Below are 10,919 nucleotides of genomic sequence, written 5' to 3'. Positions count from 1 at the left end.
ACATACATATATATATATATATATATATACATACATATATATATATACATATATGTATCTATATGTACATACATATATATATGTATACATACATATACATATAGATGTATATATATACATATGTATACATACATATACATATAGATGTATATACATGTATATATCTATACATATATACATATAGATGTATACATATATATATATATGTATACATCTACATACATATATACATGTATAGATGTATATATGTATACATCTACATACATATACATACATATATATACATCTACATACATATACATATATATGTATACATCTACATACATATACATATATATGTATACATCTACATACATATACATATATATGTATACATCTACATACATATATACATGTATAGATGTATATATGTATAGACATATATATATGTATAGATGTATAGATGTATATATATATATATGTATATATGTATATGTATACATATATATGTATAGATGTATACATATATACATATAGATGTATACATATATATGTATATATGTATACATATAGATGTATACATATATATGTATATATGTATACATATAGATATATATATATACATATATATATACATATATATACATATATATATATTCTCCTCTGATATTTTAATTGACCCGTGAGTGAGGTAACAATAAAATTTCAATGTTATTTGAGTTAAATTTAAAGAATTATAAAGTGGAAAGTCTTAGGGGCAATATTGATCCTAATCAATCTCTTGGAATGATTGGAACACAAAGTGTTAAGCGGTAGAAACCAACTCATCATTCCATAATTTCAAAATAGTAATTATGAAATTTGGAGTTTTGATTAACATTTAGGCTAAACTAGAGGCTAAATGAGCAATATTGATCCTAATTAATCTCTTGGTATGATTGGAACATAAAGGGTTAAGTGGTAGAAACCAACTCATAACTTTTCTACAACAAGCATAAAATTGTAATTTCCTAAGTTATTGTGATTTGGAAGTTAATCTAATTAGATGATCCTAGTGTGAGGAGCTTGTGTCAGAAAGATGTTAATTCACCAATTAGGGGCTTCAAACTAAGGGTTAATTGATAATTCAATCTCTTTAATAAGAATCCACACATCACATAAAACTTTTTCAAAATTACAAATCTACCCTTAAGAGATGTAAGAGCTTGATAGTGAATTAGGATCGATCTAAAAAAAATCATTTATTGAGGTTTAGAAAAGAGAACATAATCAATTATAACCCTCTTTAAAAAACACTACGAGCTCGACCTCCATTGAGAAGAGTAAGGGTTCCTTAATAACTTAAGTTGCCCCTAAAGGTTTCTACCCACATAATCCTTAAACTTAACGTCAAATGAATGCCTAGTTACCCAGTTCATGAGATAATTAAAACATCAAGGCTCATTGAGCACAATTTATAACTTTTTTTAATGTATTAAGCATGTTTGGTCGAAACACTTTTTCAAAAGCCAAAACAACAATTTTCAAAAATAAGATAAACTTTCTTCAAAATTAAACTTAAGCATTTTTAAAACAAAAAACAACATAATACGTCCTTTTAAATTTACGGGAGTCCCTCGGATGAGATAACCCGCGGTTCTTAACGAGATCTCCCGAGTATAAATAAGTTTAACCAGTTATTTAAACTAAGTAAATTCAAAAGAAAATAGTAATACCGAAATGAGGGAACCGTGAGAACCTAACCGGTGTCGTTCTAACTAACTTTAACCCCCGCATGACAGCTGAAGAATAACAAAACCTGTCACATAAAATGTAAAATCTTAAACCTTAAGATTTGGAGCTCTCACTTCGACGAGGAGCTTGAAGCTAACACCGTGGGCAGCATGACAAAAATGTACAAAAAAAATAACTTTGAGAAAGCAAACAGATCTACAACAACATACATTTCCTTAGAATTAAATAATATGTCATAGGATTTTGAGGTAGTCCGTCTAGTACGACATAAATCCTCAACTCACCTTTAGGCTTTTGCACGATTGTGTTGTGCAATTTAAGCTCTAATTAGCTTTAAGCTCTGAGGTTGTCGTTAGTTACTATATAAATCTTTCTGTCTTCTAATCTATTTGTATGACCTGTCATGCAAGTGTAAGCCCTAAATAATAAAATTAGCTTGATGAAACATTTAATAATATTTCCTCAAAATTAAAGCCAAACAAATATGATATTTGGGAAGTCATTTGAGTTTCTTCTCAAAGTCTGTGACATTTCTTACTTCTTCGTTCCTTTGAATCGCAAAATAAACTGTTCCTATTTTGAGTCATTCTCTTTTGACTTTCCTATGTCCATCCTTGAAAACTTGAACTTTGAAATTTTTTAAAGCAAAACCACTGATCTTAATCGACAGTATTCTTAGGTGACTTCGGTCGTTTAAGATGAAATTAACTATAGTTGTTTACCTCTATAGGGAACTTAAGAATCCAGCTTAATATAAACTCTATTTAATCTTTCATATTAAATAGAGGAACTTGTCGGCTTATAAAAAATGATTTTGCTAACCAAACGGATGTCATAAATTCTTTAGTTTATTTAATCAAGCCTCATTATTCAAATGATGTGTCTACCCTTCTAGATAGATGCATTGTTTGGTGGTGGTGCTCGTTTGATCCAAAATATCGAACATATGAGACAATGTTTTTCCTACCTTTCTAAAATTTAAAACCCTACTTTATATATATATGTTTGGTCGTTCTGGGTATACTTTTCTTTGGAATACTATTTTGAGTAACATGTATTTTTGGGTATACTATACCATTTTGTTTCCTTTTGGGTGGAGTTATATTGTGGAATGGGGAACCCCTAAAACCTTAATGTATTTTTTGCTTTTAGTTGGGGATCTACTTTCCCTTCCTTATTTTGTAACATCTTTCTATATTAACGCATAAGGAGCCACGAGCTGCTCTTTTAATATATATATATATATATATATATATATCCTATTATCACTTTTTAAATTTATTAACGACCGACAAATGATAAATGTAGCAGCTTTTAGAATACCCATCAGCTTGGACACTGGTGGAAACTATATGCCACTTCGCAAAGTTTCATCGTAAATCACAACATATCCAGGGGAGAAGAATATCCTCGATCGATGAGAGTCGGCAATCCCACCACTTTGTCACTCAAAAAGCTAATTTTTTTCCAAAACAATATCAGGCCATTTTTGTTCCTCTAAACTGTAGTAGTTTCTTTGATTTTTTTATGACATCTCAATCATGCGGAAGTCTGCAATCACTTCTAGAGTATTGTTACTCAATTTTTGGGCTATCGTTGTTTCACTTATGTTACACAACTTTTGGGTTATCACTGTTTCACTTATGAAGTATTATTGATGTCGACATCTTTTGGGCTCATGTCATCTGAGGTTGTGCGCTCTTAGGTTTGTATCTTCAGAGGCTTGTACCTTCTTAAGCTTATGCCTTATAGGAGCTTAAAACGAACTGATGCATTCTAAGGCGCGTAGCTTTCTGAAATTTTTTATGTACATTTTCCTTCTGAAGCTTATAACCTTCTAAAGGCTATGATGTATCAGTGTCTGCTTGGGCTTGTAGCAAACTAAGCTCTTTGATGTACCTGTGTTTGTTTAGACTTGTAGCATTCTGAGGCCTTTGAGTGGAGACCTTGTCAACCACTTGATTTTATGGAGTTTTCTAGTAAGGACCGTATTTTTTTCTTGGAAATGTGGTTGCAACTATACTCAATAATGATGTTTGACAACTTGCTAGTAACAACTTTTGAATTCTTTATTCCTCCGACAAGCATTTTTTCCACACGATATTGTGCAACAGTTCATCTATTGAAACTTGAAGAGGTTAGTTTCTTGACACGGTTGAGGAAGAACTTCAGGATGACAAGAGCACACAAAGAAAGTGTTATTTGTGGAACTGCCCCTCAGTCTGGAAGCAGCTCCCGAGAAATTGATGTCTAAATGAAACATGGGATGACTGCCCTACCGCAGTCTTGGTCGAGACGTTAATACGAATAACCTTTCTAGACTACAGTGAAGGTTGCCTCCCAACCTGGAAGAAGTTGTAAAACTTATGAATGAATACGATTTGAGAAGACAACCCCACCACAATCATGTCCGGAACATTGACGTGGATGATGTGGCACACAGAGAAAGTGTTATTTGTGGAGTTGCCCCCAGCTTAGAAGCAGTTCTCGGGAAATTGATTTCTAAATGAAATATGACATTACTATCTTACCATAGTCTTGCCGAGGACGTTAATATGAACGAAATTTCTCGACTGCAGTACATGTTGTCTCCCAGCCTGGAAAAAGTTGTGAAAGACGTCATGCACAAAACATTAACGTGAACGACCATTCAAGAATGCAGTGAAGATTGAAGCCCACATTGAAAAATGTTTAAGAGATAATCCTCAAGATGCAAAGGAGGTTTCATCTTCGGTTGGATATATACATCATTAGAAAACAATGAAGGGCTCGGTTTCATAGGTTTGAAGACAGTGTTGAACAAGACTTCATTTTCACATACGTCGACAAACTGATACGTGCTAAAAAATTTGCAGCAACAAGTAATAGATTATCATCTTAACGTGTTAAAAAGATACAACACACACTCACAAGAAAAAAAATAACTAGTAGTGACACCATATGTTTTTACGTGAGAACCCCGTAATGGAAAAAAAACCAAGGACATAACTCAGTTGAAAAGATTTATTACAAACTGAATATTATAAATACAACATTTTGTCCCATATACAAGCAAGTGTTACAAATTCTCCCAAGTTACAATGTTGATGCGAGGAGAAATTTATTACAAGAAATAGGCGACGATCAATAGTGATCGACGGTGGCCGGTAAGTGGTGGTTGACGGTGGTCAACGGTGATATGAGCGATGTTGGATTTTAAGCTCTTCCTCTAGCCTTAAAATCTCTCTAGTTGTCTAAAAGGGGTGTGATCCTATTTATATAGTCCCGACCAATAAATGAAAGAATTTGAACCAATCAGATGGCCTGAAGATATTATCTTGACCAAACAGTGTTTAATGGGCATTTGAGTGCATTAACGATGTCGAAATTGAGCGATCTTGGATTCATTAAATTTGTCTTGTCGAGATATTCGATTTGATCATAAACCACCAAATTTGGCATCTACTTGAACTTACAAATATGGTTGGAAAACTTCCAAAAAATGGTTTAATGAGTTAATCTGGATTTGACAAATTGGACCGGTTTTGATTTCATTAGATCTATCTTGTTGAGCCGAATAATTTGATTGTAAGTTTACTGAAATTGGTTTTTTGGATGACTTTCTCAAAAGATTGCTATGAGATCCGTGTGTTGACCGAGATTCGTGTCAGATGATGAAAAATTGTTGATGACGCATCAATTCTCATATAAAAAAATCTATAAATTATAATAAGACATTGAAAAACCCTAGACTCTTTGGTAGGTGATATGCATGCTCCTCTGTTAATTTTAACCTAACAATGGGATTACATAGACCTCTTAAAATAATTGGAGACAAATTTGATAGTTGATACTCTTTAAAAGTAAGGGACTAAAATGATTGGAGACCATGTTTACACTTTTTTTTTTTTGTCAACCAAACCTTCTCATACTAGAATGAAACCTCAATTTTTTAACAACTAAATATCAATTTTTGTTCTCATTCCAGCAATTACCAGTGGTATTCTTATATTTCGAAAAAAAAAAGCCGATTTGACCAAAATGAATAGAAGAGTGAAGAGGTGGTTGCCCAAATGTAACTATTACTTTCAACAAGTGGAGCTGGCATTTAAATTTTTTATATTTGTTAAACCAACAAATTAATTATGTTCAAAATTCAATAATATTTTCCTCCATTTAAAATTTTAACTCATATCCCCAATCTTAAATTTTGAAATTTAAAAACTTTAAATTACATACATAGTCTTCTACAATACGCCTACCATATAAAAATACAAAAAAATAACTTGTCAGCTTTAATTGATCTATTGCCCTAAGCTTTTGTCTCTGAACATCTTCCGTTTGATTCTCTGTTTTCATCCATTCTTATTTTTTGTTAAGTAATTATATTCGTCTTTATTTATTCAGCACACCCTTCCACAAACAAATTAGATCAAGGGCTTCAATATTTGAAGCTTCTCCAACTCCGTCTCCTCTACTTCTCATATTATATTCATATCATACATCTTAAAATGTTAAAAATATTATCACATTAAACTTCCCATTTATAATACCAGTTTACTAAAACAATTAAATATTTATTAAAAAAATAAGTATTTGCCAAGGTCCACCCTTCCCATTTATTTAGCACTTTCTCTACCAGAAACATTAAATATTGGGTTTTTGACATACAAACCATCCAAAATATATAACCTAAATTTTAAATATAATATTTTAAATATTTAAAATTTAAATAATTAAAATATAATATTAAATGTTTGGTTGATTATTATTTGAATATCAAGTAAATATTTTGATTTAAAAAATGCTCAATTATTTTGTTTTATTTCATTGTCCACCAGTAAAATTTTGATTGCCATCCATTTGGAAGATACAATGAACGACAGAGTTTCACAGTAATCGTCGGCTGTCGATCCTCCAATCCTGCATCAATACGCAACGTACCGATCAAAGAACAAACAAATTAAACAGATAACAAAATGGAACGCCTTACCTCAACAAAACCAGATGCCAAACGCTTAATTCAAACATGACGGCGAAGGAGAACTTAACGCCGAAGTAAACGCACCGAAGTACCCAAACGACGAAAGTCGACGTAGGTTTACGGCTGAACGGGAAAAACGGATGAATCAACTGCAACGGAAACGACGATCCATTAAAACATCATTCAAGCTTTAAATTATGACAAATAGTCCAGAATTGATTAATTTTTATCCAGTTAATTGAGATTTTGATGTCATTAATTATAATTAGTACTCAAGTACCCATGTTCTCATTATATTTAGGATTTTTAGATTCCAAACTAATTCCGTGGTTGCAAACAGTTCATCTATCTAATTAGTAGAGCGGATTTGATCCGTTCTGCCCTTTCACTTGCTTCTATGAAAATTTTCAGTACAAAAACAAGCAAATTTGTAAAAGAACTCCAAGATTCGATGCACCCCAAGATTCGGTGCCTCCGCTCGGAAGAGTAGCCACCGCAAGGGAACAAAGAGGACAAGGCTAAAAGGGAATCGGAGCAAAACAAAACCTACTCTCGAATCAACGATCTGCTCTGCTTTATTGATCATCGGCCATAGACATCTTGGAGAGCCGACTAGGACGCGGCTGGAAGTCTGCTCTTCTCCGTTGCCGATGCGATGAAGGACGAATCAGAGCCGAGAGCGCTCTCTTGACTAAATCACCCTCGACAGTGCCGATCCTGACAAGTGAATTAGTCATGGCTGATCGCCGCGCATTTAACCGATTCGATGGAGACGAAACCGCTGCAGACGGATTATGTTTCTGGCCTTTGTGGAGACTGCAGCGGAAGGAGCCAGGGTGAGTGGTTGGCGAGCACATGCAGGTTTTCCGGCTGCCGGAGGAGGAAATCGAAGCTCGGACGACAAGATCGCGGTTGCTGACTACGGAGATAGACCGGCCAGGGGAGGTGGAGCGATCGAGGGAGAAGCGGATGGAGTGGTTCTGAAGAACAGATCCGGTGAGGTTTACGCGGGTTGGGGAGGCAGAGCGATGCAAATAGGTAGAGGATGGGGAGGAGAAGCTCGAAGACGAGCTTGCAAAGGCTTTGGTGGAGGAATATCCCGGCGAAGAAGAGGAGAATCGTCCCGCCGGCGAGATCGAACTTTGAAATCGGTTTGTAACAGGTGAAACCAGACAGCTTGACCTGGCTCTAGAGGCTGCCTCCATGTCCTTACAGACACTGCTTAGTGAGCGAGAGAGGAAGCAGTCGCTTATAGCGGCGCTCCTGGTTTAAGTTTTTTCAAACCTAGCATACCTCCGGCGAGCAATTTATAGATGGATTCTTTGGGCAAGACAGTAAATTAATGGACATTTTTGGGGCAATTGTGGAAATAGGCTGAGGGTACTTGAGCCTTTGTAATGACGAATCGAGGCCGTTGATTCCCTTCTTTGAAAACTTATTGATTTGGAACGGCCATGATTCAAGGCGGGAGGGAGCTTAGCAACGAAGGGTGCAACCGAGGTGCGTGTTTTTCCTGAGATCAGACACGTGTACAATGAATCACGCTTGAAAATTACACGTTTCCTATACTCCGAAATATTTATTTGTATAAAAAACCGTATGTGACATGTATTAGATAAGATAGAATAATAACATTTTAATGAGCCCCCAAACTTTCATATTTACACCCATAAAACTAAAAAAATTATTTAATATAAAAATAGCACTACTCTTAATTTTAAGAAATAAAATATATCTTTTAAAACGTAGACACATATTTATACATGCATATAAATATATACATATACATAGAAACACATACAAATACATGATGCACACATACATGCATACAGATGCACACACACATATACATGCATAGAGATGCACACATGCAGATACATACAAATACATAGATATACATACCACCTCTCAATTCTCATGTATTTACAAATACATACAAATAAATACACATATATAGGTATATACGTATAGAAATATAATATACATATAGATACATGCATATACATACAAATACATTGACATATAGATACATAGATACAAATATATGAATGTGTGGGTATGAGATATGTAAACACATAAGAATTGTATGTTTGGAAAGTATTTTCTTAAAACTTAAAAGGAAAATTTGCATACATACCTCTCAATTCCTATGTATTTACATATCTAATACCTAAACCTCAATTTTTACGTACATATCACCTTATCGAAGTATGAAAATGGATATTTCACCTGTTAAAAGTTAAGATAGTGATATCTTTAGTGTGAAATATTTGGATGGCCTAATGTAAAATATAAGTTTTGGGATTAGATATTTAAATTCATAAGAATTAAGTGGTCTTTATGTAAATGCCCGAATCTTATAATATTTTTTAAATTCTACTTTAATTAACGGGTGGAAAATTCTTTTATTTTAATAATGTTTTTATATAAATATTTATGGTACTCTTCCAAATTTATTTTATTTAAATAAATTTTAAGTGTCTGTCCTTTGGGAAAAAAAAGATTTGACGATAATTTTGTAATCAATATAAATTTAATTGGATTAAATTTTCTTTGAAATGGGTATAATTAAATTTTATTTTTTATTCATATATTACAATTTAATTTTTTTTAAATTACTTTTTTATTGGAATATTATGATATTAATTGTTTTCTATTATTTTCTTAAAAGCTTTTACATTTTTTGTTACTTTATTTTGTTTTCATAAATATTGATCTTTCATGTGCATGATCTGTGATTTACATTTTAATCACAAGCATGTCAAATTGAGGGTCTGTTTGGGGCAGCTGCAGCTTATTGAATAATCTGCCGATAAGCTTATTAAAAATAATCTGCTGATAAACTCGGTGCGGTGGGTATTATAAACTTTTATTGTTTTGTAAAAGCCAGACCGCTGCCAGAAAGCTATCACCACACCTAGATAGCTGCGGTGTGAAAACACTGTTTTGAACATTTTGAAAATTCAGTTTACTCAAACAATTCAGGTGCATTTTTAAAACGTCACCGCATCAAATGAGTTGTCCCAAATAGACCCTCATATCGTCCAACTAGGATTGGACAACTACATTTGAATCATAATGTTAAATAAAATTTTAATTTACATCAGTTTTATATCATTATTTGTTACGAAAATATACTTATATCTTATTTCATGATTGGTGATGTCTTTATTTTTAATTTATCATTGTTTTATTTTTTAAAAGATATAAAATTATTTAAAAAATAAAAATGTTTAAAAATTGTGAGTATATAATATATATATATATAAAGAGAGAGAGAGAACAGCGCCAGCGAAATTTTCGCATAGCCACACATTAAAACGCCGACCGAGCGAAGAGCGGAATTTTCAAGCCAAATAAACAAATAAAATACGAAAATAGAAAATGCAATACATCTACAATAATCAAAGCATACAGCTACAAAGTTTTGACCTGCTCCACTCAGCCATTTAATTATACGTCAATGGAGTTTATGGCGGTCCAACGTATTAGCTCCATGTGTTTGACACTTGCATATTGCTTAAAGGAACAAAATTCACAAGAAATTAAGTTCATTTTTTTCATTTAAATAGTGATAAAATTTAAATTAACTACTGATTATACAGTTAGTTTAGATTTAACTTGCCCTATATTAAGGGTGCAAACGAGTCGAGTTGAGCTTGAGCCATGCAAAGCTCGAGCTTGGCTCATCTGGCAAACTCTGAGCTCGTACAGGTGGTAGCCAACTACCGAACTCAAACTAAGAACTCAATTTCTACAGGAGCTCAGCAAAGGAGGAGGAGGAGGCAGCGGGCGCTCGCCGATAAATGCATCGAAATGACTATTGGTAGGCTAGTTGAGCTGGCTCGCAAGCCAACGAGTTGAACTAACACGAACTTGAGCTTGTGGCTGAATGAGCTCGGCTAGTGGGCTCGTTAACAAATCGAGCTCGAGCCGTCTCACGAGCTTGCTCTGCTCATTTGCACCCCTTTCCTAAATGTTGTAGATTGGTTCAATATTTATATTTTAAGATGACTTTTATGATCTTTGCTCATAATCATCATGGCAGAGCTGCGAAGGCTCAAAGTGAAAGCATCAAGCATGATAACAATATTTTTCCAAAAAGAAATAGCAAAAATGAATATGATAACTTACAACTTAGAAGGCCTAATAACTTATGTGAATATGTAGAGAGAATCTGTTTGAAGAGGAAAAAGAGAATCAATTATGGCTGCCTAAGAACTAATAATTTTTTGCAAATTAT

At 33.5% G+C, this 10,919-nt stretch overlaps 1 protein-coding gene across 1 annotated transcript; it reads right to left on the bottom strand.

Annotated features, from left to right (window-relative positions):
* Window positions 1–6,514: 6,514 nt before the first annotated feature.
* LOC110023448 lies at window positions 6,515–7,938 on the bottom strand. Its single transcript, XM_020722873.1, has 2 exons — window positions 7,227–7,938; window positions 6,515–6,825 (listed from the first exon to the last, which is right to left on the bottom strand). Exon 1 carries the CDS (start codon window positions 7,879–7,881, stop codon window positions 7,252–7,254), a length of 630 nt encoding a protein of 209 aa, XP_020578532.1. The 5' UTR covers window positions 7,882–7,938; the 3' UTR covers window positions 6,515–6,825; window positions 7,227–7,251.
* Window positions 7,939–10,919: the final 2,981 nt, after the last annotated feature.

Source organism: Phalaenopsis equestris, unplaced genomic scaffold (assembly GCF_001263595.1).
Source record: "Phalaenopsis equestris unplaced genomic scaffold, ASM126359v1 Scaffold000224, whole genome shotgun sequence".
Lineage (NCBI taxonomy): Eukaryota > Viridiplantae > Streptophyta > Magnoliopsida > Asparagales > Orchidaceae > Phalaenopsis > Phalaenopsis equestris.
This window is presented reverse-complemented; position numbering and strand designations above follow the sequence as displayed.

Bases quoted from the DNA above. Each gene is read 5' to 3' on its own strand.
- LOC110023448 (XM_020722873.1), bottom strand. From the start codon at position 7,881: ATGGAGGCAGCCTCTAGAGCCAGGTCAAGCTGTCTGGTTTCACCTGTT.